Raw genomic sequence first — 23,487 nt, 5'->3', positions numbered from 1 at the left:
TTTTAAACGTATTTTATATGCAGCGTGCTTTGTGTTCCACTAGAGAGCACTCTTCGTTACTTATATCCTTTATTTGACATGTCCTATATGGAAAAATGTTTGAAGAAATCCCATTATTTTGATAAAAAAATAACCAAATATGAATATCAGTTGTACATTTCTGTTATTTCTCTTATTTTGAGAATCTATATCACTGAATTATATATAAACATCACAGGACTTACACATTGAATTTACACATTCAGACATTTTGATGTGATTAGCACTCTGGAATTGGATCTTTTGGGAGGAGGGTGGAGAAAATTGTAGTTTTGTTCACCTTTCGGGGTGATCATATGCCTGTCTACCACCCCCACCAAACACACACCGTCAAAGAACCGTTTCATTTTTAAAAGAAAATAGACAAATATACTCTATCTTGAATCACAGAAATTCAAATTCACATCTATCTCTGAATCAGTCAACATCATATTTACAGAGCTTGGCAGCTAAACCCACTAGGCTTTATTTGATGCTGTGACAGATCTGTCTCTATTTACTAAGGAACACAAAGCTCACATAAACTTAGTTCAGCCAGAGACACTTACATCAAAGGATTTATTGGAACAAATAAAAGAATTTGGCAGAAAAGGGGGCTTTGTGCTTGATGGTGCTTTGCAAATGAATCCAAGTAGCCTCAGTATTCTAAGGGGAGCATGTTAAAGCTCCCTAAGGGGTATAAAGAAAAGAGTCAACACAGACATGTAAATGGTGCATGTGATATACATAATGTGCAACATGACAAGAGGTCCCTCCAACATCTAGAAGTGGTGGAGGCTGGGGAATTTGTAATTAGAAGGTAGATAAGTAGAAATAAGTCATGTGAGTTGAGTAAAAAGTAAAGAGTGTAATGTGCAGCAAGCACGAGCTTGCCGTGACGATTGTGTGCCGACTTCACGAATTTCTGTTTTGGTGACTGTTAAGTTCAAACGATACAGAGTGTGCTGTGCTTTGCCTGAACTAGTTACTCCATTTGCATTAACAGCCTTATTTTTTATTATTTCTTTTTCTGCCTTCAATTTTGTGTCCATTTGACACACTCAGAAGACCATAATCATTTTTCTAGAATTATATCACTCTGTCTTGCTGATATTCAGTGCTTGATAAATTTATTAGACCACCACCCAGTGTAAGGTTTGTGTGACAGCTGCCCTAAATTAACAGTATTGGTAATTACCAGAGACATTTTTATGTTTCTGTAATCACTGTTAATTCACCATCTCTTTAATCAAAATGATATTTTTAATGATAAAATATTATTGCTGTTTTCTATGAATTTTCAAATTTACTGTTTTAAAAAAAAAGCATGTTATGTTTTAAAACTTTTTTTAAATAAAGATGACAAATCACAGTTAATGTACTTGCATTCATGAACAGAAAAAGGTAGCTTTAGTGACTGAGTGTTATCCTTGATTAATGAATTTCTGACTGGTTAGAGAAGTCCAGTGTGCCGGCTCAAATTTGGGTATAAAAACATGAATTTGGTTATTATTTGCCTAATAAAATGCCTAATAAATAACTATATAAATTTGTTTTTTAACCATTTTTTGACAGATTTTTTTTATCCTTTCTTGTTTTTATGACTGGTGGTTTAATACATTTGTTAAAGAATCACAGATTTATAGTGTGCACGCATAGAGAGTGCAGTTTTATAACTTTCTGCTTAAATGAAATAAAATAAATGTTTATTTTTGCTTTACAAAATTAACTAATATACTGTATATTAAAAAAAGAACAGGGTTAAACATACTCTATACGGACAAAAGTACTGGGCCACCGACACATTACACCCACAGGAGCCGCTCAGCCATGGGAGCTCATGCCCCGAAGCTCTGGGAGCACAGTTTTCGTGCTGATGTTAATGCAATCAGAGATTTGGAAATATCTAGGGGCAATAAATTTCACAAACTGACCTGTTACAACAGTGGCATCCTATTACAGATAAAAGCAGACTGTGTGACCAGTTGCTTGACTTTTTTTTTTTTTTTTTGCTTGATTGAAAACAGTGAAATTTAAAGATTAAGAGGTGTGGGCAATGCTTTTGTCCATATAATGATATAATGTTTGGTAATAGGAAATGAACAGTAAGATGAGTGGGAAACAGTCAAAATAACAGAATTAAATCACAGAGGTTTTTGGATGAGAAGAATCCAGTGTTGCTTTATTTTTTAATCTTTTTTTTCACTAAATGGCCTCTATAAGACCAGTTTTATTTAAGAAATGCAAATGCGACATCACACCAAGAAAAAAAACAATGTCACATTCTCATAAAGCGCTCTTGGCATGAACAGCAACATTGACAATAAATAAAATGTTGGCAAACAAAATAAAACTTTGTGAGCAAAAAAATACTCAGGATTGCATATCAAACAAGACAAAAATAGAGAAAATGTACTTGGCACAAATTAAATAACATAAGTAATTTCCAGATCGAGTAAACCTGCTCTATGTCCATTGCTTTGTGAATCTGATTGTCCTTCACAGTTAGCATCAAGGATGTATGTGTTCTGTACAAAATAGACACAGACGGCTAATGAAACTAAAAATGGACTCATTTCAACAAATTGTCAGTACTCATCTTCTTTCCTTATCAGTACCTTGACCTTCACAGTCACACCTCCAGGTGGCATTTTGGTACATATTTATGTACTAACCAAAACTGCAGGTACGTGTGCAAGAAACCATTGTCACAATGCAAAGCCAGTAAATTTGCACATAGTGGAGGACAATTATTTTATAAGTTACCAGTGATTTCTGTGTTCAGTACAGGTGCTTGTTTTTTTTAAATAAAGGAAATTAAGATATTAAAGACACTTTGGTATTTTGTAGGCCATATTATGCTAAACTATGCACTGATGAGTGCATTGCACATTTAACACATTTTCATTAGAAGATCCAGTATTGTGTAACATTGATTTGTGTGGACACGATTATATTGTCGGGACACTCATCGCACACAAACGTCGCGCCGTAACGGTACGCTCGTATCACATCTTAAATCACTTTCGACCCGTGGCTGCGGTTAAGTCTGATCTGACTTTGTGATGATGACCATCAGAGAGGTAAATAAATAAAAAATAGCCAAACGAAAATGTGAAGGAACAGACAATTACGCAAAAAGCCACTTGACCTATGTGGGGTTTTTTTTTTCTTTTTAAACAGAATGACACCTTTCTCTTAGAAAGGGAGTCTTGTCCTGTTGTAGACTAAATCCTTCTGTCTTTGTCTGTGCTCTGTCTCAGTCTCTCTCAGCAGGGCATATGCAGTGCAACACTAACATCTTCAACCTTAACTTCCTGCAGCAAACGAAAAAAGAAAAAGCACACACAATGTAATGTATTCTACACATATATAAAAATAAATCAATTGCAAACATGGAAAGATACATTTCATATATACATAATAAACTCCTATATAAAATAGCTTTTATGTACATATAGACAACAGACAACAATACAATAATTGAACTATACAATATACACCTGAACAGTTAAGACAGGTGAGAGGTACTGAAGTGTATGGCTTCATTAGGAACATTTAAAAATATTTACAGACATCAACTTTACATCCTTTACATGTTTTCAACTTCCCTGGAATGAAGAGGCTTGGGTCGAGCCCCGTGCCTCACTTTTGTTTCCATTCCCTCAGGTAAGGCTACCTTTTAAAGAATTGGTCCACATTGACTCTTGAGCCTAATGTTATTTTTTACAGTCAACTACAATTTCAGCTCTCCTTTTGATAGGAGCTGGAAGCGTGAGTTTTTAAAAAGGAGTTGTGAAGCTGTCAAAGGACCTTTTTAAAAGAGATTAGTTAGATGGTTGAAATGTCACTTATTGAATTTTGCTATGCTCAGAAAGACACAGACTTTCTGCTATTCTTAATGACTGGATCAACCAGCTATGCTCACAGCCTCACAAATGTTAGACACCAACAGACTCCAGTGTGTAATGTCAGTCAGTCCAGTTTTGGTGCTGACATCTTGTCTGTGGGTCCTGGAGGCAAACCCAAATAACATTAGCCATTCTGCCGGACTGAATGGTTGAATAGGAGAAATCATGACGTTATATTCTTCCTCCGAAGAAGTTCTTCAGTAGTGTGTCCCCTTAGTGGATCAGCACATGATGGAAACACCTTCAGCAGTGACCAACTGACCAGTGGTCGGATCGTACGTCCCAGCCAGGTAGTACAGATCTGGAGAGGTACTGTTCGGCTTCTGATTGCGAGTCAGACACTCATACTCCTCTCTGCTCACCACCTGGCACTTGTGAGAGATTGTCTGGACATCATTCTCATCCTCGTGGCACGACTGATAAAGGGCATGCTGGACAGAAACAAGGGATTAGTTACAGGCTATTCACAAAGCAAAACGTTACAAATATAGCTACGAAAACAGTGTTATGAAATGTATTTGCCTGCTTCTTCATTTTTTTGCATATTTGTCTGCACTGTATCCCGTATAACAACCCAGCTTACCTTGCCATCTCGATGCCTTTTCCCTAGCTTTGTCTCTTCAGGGTGGTAGAACCATTTGACTTTGACTACCATTCTAGAAGTCCATGATTCCCAGAAGTTCTCAATTTGACCCACATATGGGAGGTTAGGTCGTCCAGCTGAGAGGAACACAGCACAATCTCCCACTTTCACCGTTTCTCTGCCTCGCACAATGGCCTTATAGAAAAGCTTCTTGGCCTTGCCCTTAAGTCCTCGCCTCTGTGAAAAACCAGACACTTTGACCAATCCTCTTTGATAATGACGATTATTACTGATGTTTGTTGACCTCAAGGGGCACGTATTGTAAACTATTTGAGCTAATATTGCAAGAGAAAACCTAAACCGATTGATAGCCTATTCTCACCTGTGTAGGGCTTCCTGACCACCTCCACATTTGTCTTCCTGAAAGGAATGCGGACATCTTGGGCCTTGGAATAAATGTAGCCTCATCTGGAAGCATCCTAGGTTTCTTGACAAAATCCTTAGTTGGTTTAGATAGGGAGCCTGCACATTCTTTCCTCTTCAAGGACTTGCTGTGAGAGACCTGGTTAAGGGTGGCACCTTTGGCACTGGAAACAGCCATAGCTTTGGCCACAAAGGCATGCTGGCGAGGCCTTGAAGATGTAGAGGGTTCTGATGGTTGTAGGAGCCCCCGATGGGAGGAAAGACAACTCTGCAGCATCAGTGTTGAACTATCCTCATCCTCTGAGCTGTACGAGGAATCATTTTCAGAGGAACAGAGGCTGGAACTTGAAAGAGAGCCTGAAGAGGAGGAGCTTGAAGAACCTGAAGAAGAGGAGGAGACCGAGAGACGAGAAAGGAAGCGACCAGCAGTCCTTAATCCTCCTGAGGCTGCAGCCAGTGCAGCCCTCCTCTCTTCCTCTTCTTCTTCCTCTTCATCATCCAGATCAGAGTAGGAGCTGTGACAGTCTCTGTGAGAGCTGAAGCCCAAGTCACCATATTCCCCGAGACGCATAGAAGTAGAGGGCTTTCTTTGAGGTGTGGTCCCTTTTAGAAGAAGTTCTACTCTGGAGGCTCCCTTCTTGTTATCCTTTACCAGCAGGACTGGATGAGAGTATGCTTCTGTCCTGGGTAAGCCACTTACACTGGAGGATGCCCCTCGCAGCAGCAGAGCCTTGCTGTTCTTTGTCTTGGGGGATGTCACTCCTTCATGATCCAACTTGATGAGGAACTCTTGTCCAGACCTTTTGCTCCTTGGCATAACCAGTTCATCTTGTTTGCGCTTTTCACCATACAGCCCACTTCTGGAACCCAAAGATAAAGCCGAACCTGGTCCTGTAGACTGGGTACAGAAGGAAGAGTAACCATTTGCAATGCTTCTAAAGGAATCCACCTCAAACGAGCTGCTGCTGAAAAGGCCTTTGGTTGGGACGGAAGCCTGTGACTGGGAATGAGTCATAGAGAACAGGTCATCCTCCTTTCCTTTCAAGGTCCTCTTGGGTGCACCGTTGAACTGAAAGAGATTATCAGACGTCCTCTTTCTGGTGTTGGTCAATGAGCTCCAGCCCAGGAAAGGCGAAGGATTTTTATTGGCATTCTCAATTTGCTGCTGCTTTTGTTTTTTCCCAGAACCCTTTGGTCTCCCTAGAATGAAAAAAACATAATATGCTTTAGCAATAAATCACAAATGAGCAAACACGGGTGTGTATTTGTACACACCCGTGTATATATATTAGATATACCTTTCATACAGTAGAAACACCTTTCAATAAAATATGTCTAGAATGATACTGAAAATAACTAAATATAAACACAACAATAAGCTGTTCTAACAGCGAACCAAAGCTGAAAAATAAACACTTTACAAAGTCAAGGCTGTTGTATTAGATCGCATTGCAGTCTATTTATTGAATTATTGTCAAGAACTCCTAAATTTCTTGTTAAAATCAACAATGTTTTGTTATGAGATAAGACATGTCTTCATCTTTAACATTAGAATTGCCAAAGGGTTCATTTAGACTCCTCTCTTAAAATAAAACCCCATTATCTCTTATTTCATGACTTTTCCTAAAATAAATTATTACCTAGTGAATTCTGGGGTTTGATGAGAGACAAAAAAGAAAAAATAATTATACCTAGAATCGCCAAAGAGGCCATTTTGACCTCCATAGAATCGAGGCATGCCTGGTTGCCTAGCAGCACATATTGTTTGCACACATTTTGATATGCAGGCTGTCGTCATGGCTGATGGATAAATATAGGCATGCAATGGAACACGACAAAAGCAGAGCGAAGACGCAGACTAAGAATCCCAGCTGTGCAGAAATATAGCCAAGCAATGACGCAGTGAAGAACCTCCAACATCCAATATTTGTTATGTTAACTTCACTGTCTGCAAATATTTCTTAAAACTATGTCGGAAGAAAATGTTGTTTATTGAACAGTTTCTGATAATAAACTGCAAATAAACAGTGCACTGTTTTGCCCAAATCCTCGTCCAGCAAACCTTTTGGCTACAATGGAAAAACCTCAGCATGGGCCACTCACGCCTAGGGGTGCGATCGGTCAGTGGGTGAAACTTTGTGTTGCTGGCAACTTTTTGATATTTAGCCTACTTTAGTATGTATCTATTTGCAGTGTTACTAAAACTACAGTAATTCTTTCTCAAATCGTCAACTTATAAATTCATATAAAATACAGATAAATTTTAAAAAATTGTTCTTTTTTTGTTTTCTTTGTGCATATGAATCAATACGTTTTGAAATTATAGCACAAATTAAATATCAAAATGAAAATTTGGGATCTTCTTTATTTTAGTATAGCTAATACTATAGGTTATCTAAAATTTGCTTTTAGCTTTTCCATAATGATGATTGTCTAAAATGATTATATTATTTTGAACTGTTAATTATCATTTTGTTTGTTGTACCTTTGTTTAGAGGATTATAAAAGTCTTTCAATCTGTAATAAAATGATCTAAATCATTTATAAAACTCCTAACAGCTCATGTAACACTGGAGGTAAACATGGTTTCAGGGGTTAACTCTCACCTGGTCTTCTTTTAATAACGGTCAGACTCTGGGTGGTGTTTACAGTGTTAATAGTGCTCAGTCTGTCTGAAGGTCTCTCACTGATTGGTGCCTGCTCCAGATTGGAGGTTCTCTTGGCTGCTGAACCACTGGGAACCAATAGGGAAGGAGATGGCTCTCCACCTAAAGTAGAACATTATCAGCATTTAGTTAACACAGTATGCCGCACACCCCAACAAAAAAGGGTCTAATTCCATGTTACTCCAAGAGGAGGCACCCACAGTGAATTTGGTATCCTGGAGGCAGGAGGCGGATGTTGGGGAGTGAAATCTTCCCTCGATCCCCATCATCAAACTCTACCATCACCCCACCTTGCTTCCCCTCATCAGATGAACCACCTGCAAGTGGTAAAAATTCACTCTATCAGCTGTGATAAAAGCGGACGATATGCATACACAGTTTTCTTTGCTGATGCCTCACCTCGGCGAACATAGCCTGGGTATAAGCAGCGGGAGCGCTCACTCCAATAAGCGCACACTCTGGTTCCTTCAGCGAGCATAGCCTCCGACTCTGGACGTATATCCAGGACCTGGAGTCAGACCAAAACATAATTAAGATTCATTACAGGTTCCACACAATGCACACACAGACATGCTTGCATACACACACTGACACACACATACAAACAGTGTGAGAGCAATGGAGCATTGTGCTTGGGCAGCCACTGTGCCACGTTTCCAAGCGGCACTTATCTCATGCCAATGTGCCAGTCAGGGCTGAAAAGAACGGAAGCCATGATGCAGTAAATCCTGACTTGCTGAGTAATACTAAAGAGGGCCTGAATAGAGGGCTTGTGATTGCAGGTTGCCAGATCCTCCCTCCGACAATGCAGGCAGCCCCAGCATCCGCCACTCACTGGGGGCTCTTTCAGGTTGCTTTCATTTACTGTTGCTATGGCAAGGGACCCTTTGACTGATGAGGTGTAGATGTGAACGTGTGTGTGCTTGTGCTTGTGTGTGTATGCGTGTCAGGGGTTTGGGGGGGGGGGGGGGGGTATCAGGGTACTGCTGTCAGAGTCAAATGAATGGCTCTTGGACTAATCTAAAGACACCAAAGTGGAAGTATGGCATAATTAGAACCAGCTGCTATGTGATGAGTGTTTAGATAAGAGCAGTGTTGCCAGAACTACTTGGTATAAAACTGCCAGGAAAGTTAGAAAATGACACTACAAGCGGGAAATAGAGAAGAAAGTTAAAGAAGGAAAAGAAAAAGCTAAACTGATCACATTAACAAGTTGACATTGATGAGAGGAGGTAAGTGTTAAGGTAGAGAGTAGGCTAACGTGTACTAATGGGCATGCAAGATCATCTTGAGGATAATTGAAATAACATTGTGTTCTTGTATGACTATGTCTGCATTTATACCTGAATAAAAAAGCAAGGACGTTACACTATACAAAGAATACTTAAAAAGTAAGATTTATTTTTATTATTGTCTTTGAGACCATATGAACATGTGATATATAATTATGAGTGAAAGGAACAGCAGTGTGGGTTAGCTGGACACCTTGTTTGGCTGACATAGACATAAAAAAAATCAGAGACCTGTTTGTGAGCATTTTCCTTTTGAGTATTTTAGGTCATGATTTCTAGAAAAAGATATAGCTACTGTTTGGGTTTTTTTTTTCCATTTTATAATGAATGTATTTATGTATTTCGTTTTGTTTATTAAGAGCCACAAGGCAATTTATGTTGTAGTTCCATTATATTAAAGAGAATGCAGATACATATATATGTATAAAAAAAACTGGTCACCTACACCACTCACCCTAAACAATCTAAATATAAAATCAGTGATTTTGGTGTGAAGTTTGAACTTTAAAAAATAAAAAATAAATGAATAAATAATGTAAATAAATATATAAAGTCATCTTACTAAAGCTAGTAAGTACATTTTATTTCTATAGTATATTTAAAAACATTTAAAAGTGGTTTATCGTTAAAAAAAAACGTAATAACTAAATATGAAAAAGTTTTTCAGAAAAAATTCATGAAATACACCAAATATAATACACACAATCTCTCTGCATGCGCGTTCGTTTCTTTGTCCTCCAACTCCTTCTACACAATCAGAGTTACACCAGCCAAACTTGGCACACGAGTGAAGACTCTTATTTATACTAGATATTATGATGACATCATGTTGCCTAGCAACCAGCTAGCAGCAAGTGAAAATGACCTATAAGACCTTTTGAAAGCATCTTATCGTTTTAATTTCACAACAGCAACATCTCATTTATATCCGCAATAGCTGAATTATACATTATATACAATAATGTCATCACGTTGCCTAGCAACCACGTAGCAATGAGTTAAAATTACCCTCTTTTCTTGCATCCATTCACCTAGAACAGCTTTATAAAAAGCATTATGTCATTTAAAATTTTCTAGCCAAGTGCATGAACAGGCCAGACAGTACTGAAGCATGAGCATCCACTAGTTTTTGTAATGTAAGGTCACATTTTCTTTAAGGACACTTGAGGTGAAAATGTATGCATGCTGCATGTATCCATAACCATGAGGAAGTTTTGGTTACATGCAAAGTTTAAAAAACACCCACAACTTTATCCTTTAATTTCTAAAAGAATTAGAGTGAGCTATGAACACAACAGCATTTAGGATGAAGTCACTGCAAAGTTACAGTGGCCTCTTAACAGCTGCAAACCACAATCGTGCCAGTTAAACTCTGCTCTACTTTTCAGCTCTCCTCGTCTTAGGAATATTCGTTTTGAGCAAACATAATGTCCTGTGCCCTGTTTGGCAATAATGAAGTCAGTTTCAGGAGATGTGGGTACGACAGCTCTGCTTTGAGTGACCCAGTTGTTATTAGTGCAAAGAGACCTGCATGAACAAATCTGCCCCACTATAGTAAACAGTATGAAGCTATTGTGAATACAGAGAAGGTAAAGAACCAGCCAAGGTATTGAAGCGGTTAAATAAATTAAATGGCAATATTACAATAGCTCTGTAACCCAACATTTGCTTCACAACAGGTCTTCATACACATATAGTGTCTTTGTTAATTTCAACCTTTAAACAGCTCTTATTTTGGCAGTAAAGGGGACGTAATGTACGCATCATGTCCTATTTAATCTCCAAATCGTGAATGGATCCTGGTTTTGGTGGGATTATCCAGCCCACACAAAGAGCTTAGTTTAACAGACATTCAAAGATACTCACACACATAAACCTAAAGATCCTGCCCATCTGTTCATATTCACTTAAGTTTAGATGCTCTCAATGACCCCTGAGAGGAAACAAGGGAAGTTGAAAGAGAGAAAGCGAAATGACTAAAAGAGGCTAAAGAAAAGCTGGAAGGCAATGTGGAAAAAAGTACAAAGAAAGAATATATTGTCGTGGCCAAAGATGAGACATGGCTTTCTTTTAACAAAGAGTGTTTAGGTGCAGCAAGGTGAACTTACAGCTTCTTGTAGCAGTTGCTCCAATGAATAGATTCTTGGGCGGTTTCCTCTTTCACCGTCAATAACAACACTAAAGCTAGAGGGAGGCACAGCAGAGAGAAATAAGATGAAGCTATTTTCAGATGCTTGTATTATGCTTGCCTGGCTCCCATGTCATGTGTTACTCCCACTCTACTGTTGTTATAGCATCTCTTTGCTGCCTGCACCAGAGGAGCTGTATTGATACTCAGAGCCTAGTATGGAATAATGTGACGTTTGTTAAGTAAGAAGCATGAAATTATTGATAACTTCTATGATGAGCATGCAAAAATCCTTTTTATTATCAACATGGCTCTGACAGCTATAATAACCTTCTGTAGACGCCCTTTTTTTGCCATACCTCAGCTTCTGCTTAGAAATGCCACTTTGACAAAGTTTACTTCATGTTAACATTGACCAAAAGGTCAGACTAAAGTTTTTAGGATATAATTTGAAAGCTAACATCCTTGAGTTAAATTAAGACTAACATTAAAAAAAGTGTTGTGTATATTTAAAAAACAACAGTTCACTTACATGTCTGGTAGCTCCAGAGTGTGGACCCTGGCAGCATATAGAAGCTCATCCTCCTTGGAAATCAGCACCTTCAGGCCATCGGTTAACAGCTCTTTGGTCAGGACACAGTTTGGAACTGCATAAGAAAGAGCGAACAATGTATCCTGGTTAAAATTTGTAATGGTGAAAGTAACCATTCTATCTGCTACTTAAAACACTATTAAAAAAAAAAGATATAAAATTTTATCTCAGACCTTCAGGGTTTTTGCGCGAATGGCTGCTGTGCTCCTCTTCCTCTGAGAAGCTGCTACCATCCATCTGAAAACCCTCATCAGCGGCGAAGCTCTCCAACAAACGACTCACTGCTCGTCCCTTTGGCTATACAGAACATATCAGAAGGGATGAAAGGAAGCATAAATGACTGTGAAGATGAATAAATAATAAATGTGGAGATAGTGTGATAAGATATTGTTTATAATGCTTTTCAAACTAGCAGTTAACCACAGGGGACAAAACCTGTACCATTACCTATCTGCACTCATTTTACTTGTTTTTTCCCTCCCTCATAACACATAGTCTTCTCCGCAGAGTTTAATCAGCAGGAGGCTGAGCTATGCAAAACATGCTGAATGCATATAGTAGTTCCACAATAATGTGTTGGAAAGTAAGGCTACATTCACACTGCAGGCGAAAGCGCATCTAATCCGATTTTTTTGACCCTATGCGACCCATATCCGATCATGGTATGACAGTGTGAACGGCACAAATCCGATATTTTCAAATCCGATCTGGGTCACTTTCGTATGTGGTACTGAATCCGATACATATCCGATGTTTTAGAAAGCGACTGCTGTTTGAACGGTCATGTCGCATTAAATCCGTCTTTTACGTCACTGACACAAGACAGACGCCAATTATCAGCGCCGGAGAAGACACTGGAACGCTTCCTGGCCATCCAGCGTAGATGTCAGTGAAACTGACAGACAACGTTGGAGAAACGTGAACATTTTATTTGTACTGTATAATCTGCAGATTCTGACAGAAATCTGCAACTATCCTTTGAAGCACCGCTCCACATTTTATTTGTAGTGTGAACAAGCAGACAAAAAAATCGGATTTGATCAAAAAATCGGAATTGAGCATTAAGACCTGCAGTGTGAACGTAGCCTAAGATATGACCAGAATTGAAAGCTTGTGTTTGTTTGCTGTTCGCCTGCTGGTACCTGTTGGTCTTTGCTCCTTTGTCCCCTGCTTCCATCTTCGCCCTGCAAAGATGAGCCCCCAATTGGCCAGCAACTTCTCCTCTGGTAAAGTGAGAGAAGAGGAATTATTGCCACAGCAAGGGCACATGAAGATATAGCAAATGCAAAGTTTGTACTTCAGTTTTGTTGTGTTTACATATATCTTCAGTATATGTGGTTTAATAAAATTGGTTGATCAAAATTTCGATTGGAAATTTTTTTTTTACCTTGTTAATTGCTCCTCTCAACATGGTGCTCTTGCGGGTTGCCCGCTTCAGCCTCTCACTTGTGGTGGGAAAGGTAGCTAGTCCCATGCTCCTCCTGTAGCGGTTGCCTCTGGTCCCAAGACTGCCCCACCGAGGTTCCTTAGACCTGGGCCCACATGTTTTTCTTGCTACTTCAGGCTGCCGATCTTGGTGGTCTTGGTGATTTTTAACTGCTGTGGTCATGCCCATCCTAGAGTTGGACTTCTTCCTGATTTTGACTTCCCCCTCTGCACCAGACAGACTCTGGGATCCTGTATGGTTTGATTACAGAAGGACATTTAGACTGAAAGGAGGACAAATGTAAAACAGATGCTTCTTGAATGATCAATTATTTTCAAAGGGCAGTCTTACCATAAAGCTCCTGCCTTTGTTTTTTGTTCCAGGCTTTCTGGTTGGCCTCCAGTTTTACAACAGACGATGGACTAGGACCAATCATGGAGGAGCTTAAAGTGACATCTCTAGAGGGTTGGACTTTGTAATCTTGAACTTCATCAGTATCACAACTGCCTTCCTCTTCTTCATCTTCTAGCAGATTTAGGAAACAATATATATTCAGTAAAGGCATGAAAAAAAAACTTAGCTTATCCAATCCATCTCCCCACGTCATTACCAACCAGTAAAGTTCTTTAACTCACTCCCAATCAATCCACAGACACTTCATTAGCATTAAAGTAAATAGTTTAACGGTTCATAGGAAAGATATATGAACTGCTTTGCTTCAGTGGTATTTCCTGGTGTGAACCCACATGCTACTGCGAATGTGTGTGCTAGGGAGAGTATGAGGGAGTTTTTATGTTTGTCACTGCAGTTTTTTTTCTTTGCAGCGGCTCTTTGACCTGGTATGCGGGTCTCCAGGGGTGTGCAAAACTCTCACAGCCAGGTGTCTATAGTTGTGTGTCTGTGTCCAGCCCAGACCAGCCAACAGAGCTGACCACTGAGCTGTTGAATGTAAATGCACATCTCTGCCAAGACATACGTCCCAATCTTTCTTCACTCGCCCATCAAAATGGATTGGTTTTCAATTTTTTTTTTTTAGAAATGAGCAAAAGGCAATATAGATTTAAAGGAGCTTTTGGATCATAGACTCAGTACATTAGCTGTACTTGTCAGATATGCATTTTTATTTTATTTGTAGAAATTTGTAGAAATGTTTCAAAAAATCCCTGTCATATTTTCATAGCTAGCTATTTAGATATCTAAAGGTAACTTTCAATTTTGGTATTCAATTTTATTTATATAGCAAAAATTCACAATTGGCGGTGCCTTAAGGCATTTTATATTGTAGATAAAGACCCTGTGATATTAGACAGAAACCCCAACAATCATGAGCAAGCACTTGGTGACGGTAGGAAGGAAAAGCTCCCTTTTAACAGGAAGAACTCTCCAGCAGAACCACCCTCAGGGGGGGGAAGTCATCCACCGCAACCGGTTGGGGGGTGACGGCAAAGAGAAGCGAGCAGTGAGAGAAAGACAGGACAAAAGACACACTATGGGAGAAAGAGCCAGAGTTGAATAATTATGAATGATTAAATATAGCAGTGGTGTATAAACACAGAGAGAGCAAAAAGAGATGATTGAAGAAGAAATGCTCAGTGCACCCAGCAACCTGGGTCTACTGCAGCCTATGTTTTAGGGATGTTTCAGGGTCACCCGATTCAGCCCTAACTATCAGCTTCATCAAAACAGAAAGTTTTAATCCTAATCTTAAAAGTAGAGTGTTTGTCTCCTTAATCATTAACTTGACTTAACTACGTCTCCAGGCTCAGTATTTACTGTCCCACCTTGATCAGAGGAGTCGCTCTCTGCAGGCGAGCTTTCTTCCTCCTCCATTGCTTCGTGCCTTTGGCCACGGTGAACCTTTGTTCTGTGCTGGCTCAGGGTGGTCGATCCCTTTTTACGTCCACAACGCACCAGTCCGGTCCAGCTCTCTTGGTGGACACTGTCCCCACTGGCTGCTGAAAAAGTTTAAGAAATAAATCACTGCTTAACTCTAAGGGTAACTGCTGATGGGGGAAAAAACAACAATACTCTGCACAGTAAAACTAAAAACAGGAGGAACAAGCACAATCAGTGCAATGATTGCCACTATCTACCTGTATCGCTTTGTCCCCCAGACTCTCGCCTGGAGTCTGCTTTGCTTGTGCCCTGGCTTCTGTGTCCATGCTTAAGGTTGGAGCTGCAGAGTGAAATTTCCTTGTCCCTCGAGCCTGTCCCTGAGAGATTCTTTTTAACCTGGGCCTTTTGCTTGAGCTGAACCACATCTCCAGCCAGCTTGGAGTTGAGCATGCTGTGAAGACTGCTTTTTCTGCAGCTCTGTGCTTTTACCTGCTGCAACAGAAAGACAGATGAGACTGGTGAAAACCAGTTACACTCCTTACAGAAGCCACAAAAGCATCACAATGACATCATCATGACATCATCATCTCCTCTGACATTGTGAAGAGAGCCCTTGTTTTCTCAAGAATAGAGAATTAAAAAAGCAATTGGAGAAGCTCTAACAAGACAGACATTTATATGGAGAGCAGAGGATCAGGATGAACTCCTGAGGGTAGCGCCTAATTAGAAATGGGATGCAACAAAGGGATATATCAAATGCAACGAAACAAAGAGCGGCTTCTTTTATTTCTGGCTATGTGTGGGACAGAAGGGAGTAGGACAAGGGGACCCTGACCTGTGTGCTGCTGAGTCGCTCAAAGCCTCGACTGGACAGCCTCTTTTTCCTTCGCTGGCTTTCTCCGCCCCCTCCCAGGTCGTCAGGCAAACCAAGCCCTGCCCCCATCGATCTGCAAGGGGAAAAAAAAGAAGGGAGTTGAGTCACCTCTCTCTGGGATCTGGTAACTTTCCCTTTTCTGTCAAGTGAGCCGAATGACAAAAAGGACAAGAAGAGTCCAGTGTCTGAGACACCCACTTGAAAATTAATCTCTAACAAGAAAACTGGGATTGTTTGAGGGCAATTTGGTGCTTCTTCTAGGGAGAATGCTTGTCCCCTGTAAAGCACTACTGCACAGCTTTGAAGGATACCGTGAATGGTTAGAAGGCACTGGAATTTGAATGTGGTCATATTGTATTCAGTGAGTATCATGGCTCTCTGGTTGCGTTTTCATATCACTGTGGCACACACTTTCCCCTATGCTGAGCAGCATCACAGGCCAACCACTCCAAATGCCCTTGAATTTCCCCCTGGAAGACTGCCCATAGACCACACCGAAATGAGCCAGACCATGCTCAAACAAAAGATTAACTTCCTCTCTCCTAGCATGCATACAACCTCGGAAACCATTCCATTTAGAAAGTAAGCAATGACTAAATCTGACGTAGATAAGTAAAATACTGCGCATTTGTTCTGCTTCCATATTGGTGCAGAAACTGATTTTAAAGTAAAGAACCATGTGCTGGTTTTTTTTGCATGTTTGTTTTGATGTCATTTATCAGCAGCATGCAAATTCACAGTGCCCATGAAGGTGCTGATTGTGTGTAAATCTCATAATCAGGATCTTCCAGCATGCACCTGCAAGACTCAAGAAGAATGAAAGCAATTGTCAGGCAGTGGGACTCTCTGCCCACTGACTGACAGGAGAGTGACAGAGGTGCCAGTGGAGTGTGAGTTGTCCCCGTGAGGCAGATCCCACCACGGCTTGCTTTCCGCTGCTGACAAACACAATGTGACAGAGTCCCTCCCATTTATGGTGGAGGGGGCTGGTGGAGCTGAGTGTACAGTGACTAATTAAACAGAATTGATTATCAGGGTTTGCTGGCAAGCAGGAGTTCTCTCTAGCATACAACCCCGTCCAACCCCAAATCAAAGCGACACCACAAAGGACCCCAATGCTCTACCCACAGGAATAACATAAGTGTGCACAGAAACAAACAATGCCTGCTTCAGTGCTCATAAGCACACTGCTGCATCCATCTCTAACTAAACAGATGCATAAAATTTGCAAGTTGGAAGGCTTGATCACGAGGCCTGAATGTATCTCCCACTCAAACACTACCACACACATGCACCCCCGGTGGTTAAAGCAAAGTAGGGAAAAAGATACTGAAAGGCTGGGTGGGCTATCCACTGACCCACTGACCCACTAACCCCCATCAGCACAAAAGCATCAGCGTTTTGTAGCGGCATGACTGGCAGGTGCAGGACAGCGCTTTTATAGAACCCTGCCACATAACGCAACATGGGGCTAAACAGTCCTCAGTCTGCTTGCTTGTTTCTCATTCACAAGTATCACGTCATTCTCTTTTGGGTTGTGCACACATCACAAACAAAAGGGTGTACACCCTGGGAGCTTTTAAGAAAAATAAAGTGTCTCGGCTGTGATTCAATTTAAAGTACAACAAAAAGACAGACTTCAGTTTACTCTTCTGTGAGACTGTAACCCCATATCTGCTCCCACTTTCCCTCCACTGCACTTCACTTGAGGGCCCAGGCCTTATATTTGGGTGTCATTGTCACTCAGCATTAGCATCTGATCAGCACGGGCCCTAGTGAGGGGGGTGCAAGAGGACACGGGTGGAAGAAGAGTGGCAAGTGACATTGCAAAGGGGCAGCTGTGGACAGTTGTCCAGAAACTGAAGTGAGAAAAGAAGGATTAAGATTGACAGAGAGGGAATGCTCCGAGGTAATATTTACTGCCCAAAGGCATTCTGAGCCTAGATGCCGGGGATAACTGAAGCCTGAGAGTAAACCTTTTACCAACCCCTCCAACACAACTTCCAAACAGGAAAGGCATCCCTATTTTTACAATGTTGATTTAAAAAAACATGCCATCAATTCATTTAAGGAAAAAGTCAGGATCCTTGTTTCTGCACTCTCTACACCTCCTTTATTTTCATTCTCCTGCTCGTTTCTGCTAATTTTTCCTCTTTCGTCCTCAAACACATACACGGACAAACACATACATGGACTCAAAAAGTCAGCTTAACTCTTATTGCCTAGCGAATCAGACGTGCACAATTCAGCCCGGTAAAGTTGAATGTTTTTATTTATATATATATTAACCCTGAATGAGTATTCTGTAGGACACAGCTGACACAGACTGCCCCGTTACGCAATTAACACCAATGTTGATTAGAGTAGAAGAGGTTCGAGTTGACTTCCTAGAATAGTTCAGCGGTTCTCCCGTTTCCTGCTTATGCCAATGAGAGGCAGCGCCTGTATGGCAGTGATACAGAGGGGCTTATCATGCATGACTGGACTACAGCCAGCTAGCGGAGATGGGCTAACTGATACTCACTTGACTTTTCTTTGGCCCTCGGATGAGGACACTGGACCTGTGGTGAGGGTGGGTTTCCGCTTCCTCGGCCGCCCCGGTCCTCGCCGTGCTGGGCTGCGAGGTGTTTCTTCCTTCCTGCTGGCACATGCAGATGTAAACACACATGCAGCAGGCCGAGCTTTAAGACGCTACCCATATCTAAACTCTGAAGGTTCTAAAGCACTAAAAGAAATCCATTTTGAAACTATAAGTGAATGAAATACGTTTATGTTTTTACTACTTTGGAACGGACCGATTGGGAATCGGCACAGGTAAAGGAGGACGGCGCCATACTCACTGATGATCATGCTTCCTCTGAAGTTTGGCAAGCTCCTTCTGCTTCTCTTTATAACGACGTTGTAACTCAGCCAATTTCACACGCATTGCAAGCTCAGGACCATCCATTGTTTCCATGCTAACTTTGGCTGGGCACACCTGAACAACACGCATAATTAGTGGTTATGTAACATGTAACAAAAGCAATCAAGGAACATTTTAAGTACAACTTCATTAGTTACTATTTGTTTGAAACATCGTTAGAATTCTGGGAACATTTTGAAGCGTCAAGAAGGGCACACTTTTATAGCCTTACTGGTTCATTGCGAGGTGTCCAGGTGCATTTCCTTCGTAAATTGAGGATCCTGCGGGCTGGAAATTGTCGCTCAGAACTCGCGCTGCTGCTTTCCTCGGAGCCCAGCTCCAGCGCACGGGCCGTGGCCAGGGTAGCAAGGCTTTGGAGGTCAAACATGAGCAGTTCCTCCTCTGTTTACAGAAGGGGAGGGTTCATATTGCATCTATACATTTTCGATTCAGATGCCACAGTGGACAGAGCTTATTTACTTAACATTTGTGAAAGGAAACTCATGTCAAAGTGAGAGAGAAAGATGGGTCGTTTTGTTTTTGTTTTGTTTTCTGCAGAAATTTGAGCAGATTAGGACAGTATGAGAAATCAGCAGCATATCTTTTCAGAGGTCACATTATTTTGGACTCACCATATGCTGATATCTCACAGACCATCTGGACTGAGCTTTTCCTATGTAGCCTATCTGCTTATGACGCTGAGTAGTCTATCTGCCATTAATGGTCTGAGCCACAAGCTGAATAGCAGATTGTAGCCTAGTCACAAGGAAAATGACATTTTGTTTGTAAGAGTAACACAGTCTTACATCTTAACATGAATAAATAGAAATATACTGAATCGTCTTACTAACCATAGTTGTGACTCTAAATCGACATTTGCTACTTGCCTGAGCTGTCAACAATATCGCATATCGAAGACATCACTGACTTTGGAATCAGATGATACCCTTTTTAAAGAACCATCTTTTGGGAGCAGTTAAATGCATTAGGATGCTGTGGTAAACACAAAACATCCTTTTGCATGAATAAAAAAAACAAACCGCATGGTACTTTGAAAAACAAGGAAGCTTTTAAAGCCACTTTAAAACAATGGGGTCTAATTAGCCAGGCAATGCTCCAGGGTGCTGAAAACAATGACTGCTTTTGTGATTACACACCAACTTTCAGTATGAAGTGTTATGCTAGTGAGAGAATGAAACAAACTGGTGTCTCTCCTTTAAGTTTAACTCTGTGTATTTGCAGTTGTGCGTGTTTGGGTGCGCGCGCATGAGTGTATCAAACAGCTGCAGGATGGAGAGACACAGACGGTTCCCTGAGGAGAGCTCGAAGGGAGCGTGAGTGAGAGAGGAAGGTGTACACCCTTCACTAGTAGTTCAGCCCTGTCCTCCTGCTTTTTCTCCCTCTCCTGAGGCCCTGCATCATTAGAACAGCCTTTTAGGAAATAAAAGTGGCTTTAACATGCCAAAGAAGAGCAACGGCAAGCAAGCATGTAGACAGCCTCTCTGGGGATGTGTTAGAATTCACAAGAGGCTCATGAGACCGGCAGGAAGAGAGGACTATCTGGGAGGGAGCACAGAGCGATGAGGCTAGGCCTGAGGGGGGAGTGGGAGTTTGTCTCAATGGACATAGAGGAAAAGGAGAGTAAACTATGAGAGAAGTGCATTCTGTTGATGTGAGTGTTGCTGTGTGAATGTGAATGTGTTAGAGTCATGGAGGAGCCACTGTTTCTCACCCTGGCTTTTTCCACAAGTGCGCTTTTGCTGCTGCAGCTCCAGATCCGCTAGTTCACTCAGAAGCTCGATACCCTGGTGTGGGTTGCATTGCGATGGGGCAACCGATGGTGTACTATATGAGAACAAGGGAAATGGAGGCACATCTGTGCAGAACGCAGCAGCAATCAGCAGCTCCAGACTCCAGTAGCAGGGCACAACAGGTTTTGGGGCCACAGCAAAAGATTCCTCGCTTGGGCTAGGGGCAGAAGCTGAGGCCGGGGAAAGACACACAGAATCCACTGAGGCATCATTAGAGGTCATCTTGTTGTCGTGCTGCTGCTCACTGTCCTCTGCGCACTCATTAGGCGGGGACTGTGACTCAGGAGAAGCAGGATCAAGCTCGATGATGGTGGGCAGCTCTGGCTCTTGCTCTCCAGGCATGCTGACCTTTTGAGCATACGCCACCTGAATCTCCCCACCCGTCATCTCATCATCCTCCTCTTCTTCCAAGGTAATGACAGCGTCTTGCCTGTCAGGTTCTTCTGTTGAAATGGAGACTGGGCAGGAAGGAGCCTCACACACAGTACTCTCAACAGGTGGACAAACCAGCACCTCTCCTGCAGTTTGTCCCTGCTCCTCTGGTTGCTCCTCCTCTCTGTGGACATAGTTAGCTTCTGTCACGGCTGTTATTTCCACCTCATCCCTCTGCTCCAGAACTCCATCAACCACTCTGTTTTCCTCTTCATGCGCCACTTCCTTGAGTGGGAGTGGCTCTGGAAGGGGTCTGACTACCACTTGACAGTCTAACTCCTCCCCTAGGCTGGCCAGAGACTGGGGAGCATGCTCAGCAGGCTCCACTTGGACTGCGTCCAGGTCAGCTGGCTCAGCCAGCTGAACACCCTGAGGTGACGGTCCGCTCCTGTAGTCCATCGCAATAGCAGGGTATGTGTATCCAGGAGGCAAGTCTATAGATGAAAAGAATATTTATTAATTTAATATTTAACAATTGTCTATTTATTCCAAAAATTCTGATAAACCATCCTCCCAAAAAACCCACATATTATGATTCCTTAATAGAAAGCACTGTTTTTGTGATGCGGATGTGTTACAGATTACCAGTCATACCCATGATAAACGAAACTCTCTTGCTAACTAGGTTCCATGGAGTGAAAAAGCAGGGCAAGGAAATGAAAAAGCACTTTCCCTTGATCCCCCAACCTTAGGAAGTTACCACAAGTAACTGTGTGTCTGCGCGTTGTTTAAAGTGGACAAGACCTTTAGTTTATCAGAGAAACTGACACAATTCCTCTGGCTTGCAGGAGCCGTTAGCCAGACATTAATAATGATGAAGATAGTGTCAGGCGTGTGGGGGTGGAGGAGATGTAAAGGCCGCTACTAAGGTATTTCTCAATCATTACCAAGGTAACAGTTCTGGAAAGTCCCAGCACAGCCGGCAGCCATTTTCTTCACCGTTTATTCAATCAGAGGCTTTGCCAAAAGAGCTACCCACACATATTACCACAACACCAGCAGAAAAAAATGGGGTCACTGAACAGTGACAACTCCAGTTATAAATCGGTATGATGCACAAGATTTGACTATATGTTAGAACTGTTTTCTGTTCTCTTTCTGGTTTTCTACATGACTCTGTTATTACCTGATTAGTGTGAGTATGTTATCTCACAAGCGCTAATTTGATGAGTATTGTTTGTACAAAAACCACTGTGCACACTGCTTCAAAGACAGTTTGAAAACTTTTACGCACAGTTTTTGCATTTTTTTTCTAGACACTTCTTTGCACTTACCAGGCTCCAGAGACCCTGGGTATTCCTGTGGAGGCTGCCCCTCTCCCGTCTTGTCTTCGGATTCAGGAGCCTTTAGCATTTGAGGTGGAGCAGGGCTAATGGCGGGTGAATGAGGTACTGCTGCAACAGGGCTAGGAGCGGGGCAGGGTGTTGAAGGAGTGCTTTTGGGATTTTGTCGCAGCGAAGGGGACTGACAACAAGGGGACAGGTGAGTGGTGCAGGTCCCAGGGGGTGAGGTGTTCCTCTGCGGTGGGTTGTAAGAGTAAGCTTTGGCAGGTTTAGATGTTCTTGGCTCTGAAATGAGTTCTTCCAGTTCCACTGAGGGCTCGTCTGCTCTCTTCTGTATCTGTGGCATTAATACAAAATTATTGCATATCTAAATTTAGTGAACAAGTGATTTTATGCATTAACCAAATAGTACATTTATTGCAATCTGGTTGACAGCCAATGCTACTTGCTTTTCTGTATTCGGGAATACACTTTTTTTTTCCCCTGTAGGAAAGTTGGCATATCCTTCAAAGAATATTATGCAAATTGAAAATAGACTCAAAAGTCACGGGATCCATGACTCGCTTACGCTTCGCTGTATTGCCTGCACTTTTGCATGTATTAATCTCCCTTGCGTATTTTCACTCTACAATCACCTGTGCATTGTGAGCGGGTTGGTGCTGCATGTTCATGGCATGTGCAGCTCTGTGCTGCTGTGGCTGCTGCTGCTGCTGAGGTTGAGACTGCAGTTGTGATTGCTGCGACTGGTGACTCTGATGCTGATGCTGAAGCTGTTGATGCTGCTGGAGAGCGTACAGCTCCTGTTGCCGTAGAAACTGGGATCGGGAGTACACAGCAGGATGTTGCATGTGGGAGGGTGGGCCCCGGGCGCCGTACACAGGGGGCCACAGCCCTGGCTGCTCCATCACATCTAATGGGAAAAAAAAAAAAAAGGAGAAATGTGATGGAGGGGGCTACCTTAGAACAAAAACACATGCATACACGTACACACACACACACACACTCTACATCACTTTTCTTTGGGCTCATACGCATTGACAGTAGGCACGACTCACTGGAATACATTAGCAAACAGAGAACAGTTGTGTTCTCCATATTTATCATTATGTGCCTCCCACACAACTATTTCAAAACACTGAAACCATTATGGATCATTTAAAGAATCATTGTATTCACATTTATAGCAACAACATGTATCCTTTAAGGAAAAAAAGATTTTTGACTTCACAGAACAACATCTCCCCAGGCAGAAACAATCCCACACTCTCCTCCGCTCTGAACAGAAAGCTGTCTCTTAAGAACTGCTTTGA

The 23,487-nt window shown here is 41.7% G+C and overlaps 1 protein-coding gene across 8 annotated transcripts in view; it reads right to left on the bottom strand.

Moving 5' to 3' along the window:
• Positions 1-3,190: 3,190 nt before the first annotated feature.
• The window catches only part of LOC120744620 (BAH and coiled-coil domain-containing protein 1), a 61,235-nt gene continuing 40,938 nt past the window's right edge, over positions 3,191-23,487 (bottom strand). For 4 of the 8 annotated variants that reach the window (XM_040049161.1, XM_040049147.1, XM_040049122.1 and 1 more), the window contains 21 exons: positions 22,813-23,087; positions 22,169-22,514; positions 20,384-21,328; positions 18,884-19,053; positions 18,590-18,726; positions 18,274-18,390; positions 15,711-15,822; positions 15,133-15,367; positions 14,821-14,994; positions 13,391-13,564; positions 13,001-13,290; positions 12,756-12,836; positions 11,787-11,910; positions 11,554-11,668; positions 11,002-11,077; positions 8,001-8,109; positions 7,802-7,918; positions 7,542-7,703; positions 4,895-6,135; positions 4,513-4,749; positions 3,191-4,360 (listed from right to left, as the gene is read on the bottom strand). In XM_040049161.1, the coding sequence (XP_039905095.1) occupies positions 4,151-4,360; positions 4,513-4,749; positions 4,895-6,135; positions 7,542-7,703; positions 7,802-7,918; positions 8,001-8,109; positions 11,002-11,077; positions 11,554-11,668; positions 11,787-11,910; positions 12,756-12,836; positions 13,001-13,290; positions 13,391-13,564; positions 14,821-14,994; positions 15,133-15,367; positions 15,711-15,822; positions 18,274-18,390; positions 18,590-18,726; positions 18,884-19,053; positions 20,384-21,328; positions 22,169-22,514; positions 22,813-23,087 (5,447 nt within the window). In that variant the 3' untranslated portion in view covers positions 3,191-4,150. The remainder of the gene's footprint in view (positions 4,361-4,512; positions 4,750-4,894; positions 6,136-7,541; positions 7,704-7,801; positions 7,919-8,000; positions 8,110-11,001; positions 11,078-11,553; positions 11,669-11,786; positions 11,911-12,755; positions 12,837-13,000; positions 13,291-13,390; positions 13,565-14,820; positions 14,995-15,132; positions 15,368-15,710; positions 15,823-18,273; positions 18,391-18,589; positions 18,727-18,883; positions 19,054-20,383; positions 21,329-22,168; positions 22,515-22,812; positions 23,088-23,487) is intronic. The other 4 variants (XM_040049153.1, XM_040049165.1, XM_040049140.1 and 1 more) reach the window with 4 other exon arrangements.

Source organism: Simochromis diagramma, unplaced genomic scaffold, assembly GCF_900408965.1.
Source record: "Simochromis diagramma unplaced genomic scaffold, fSimDia1.1 OVJJ01000321.1, whole genome shotgun sequence".
In the NCBI taxonomy this organism is placed as follows: domain Eukaryota; kingdom Metazoa; phylum Chordata; class Actinopteri; order Cichliformes; family Cichlidae; genus Simochromis; species Simochromis diagramma.
Note: the sequence above shows the minus strand (reverse complement) of the source record. Positions and strands in the feature narration are given on the sequence as shown.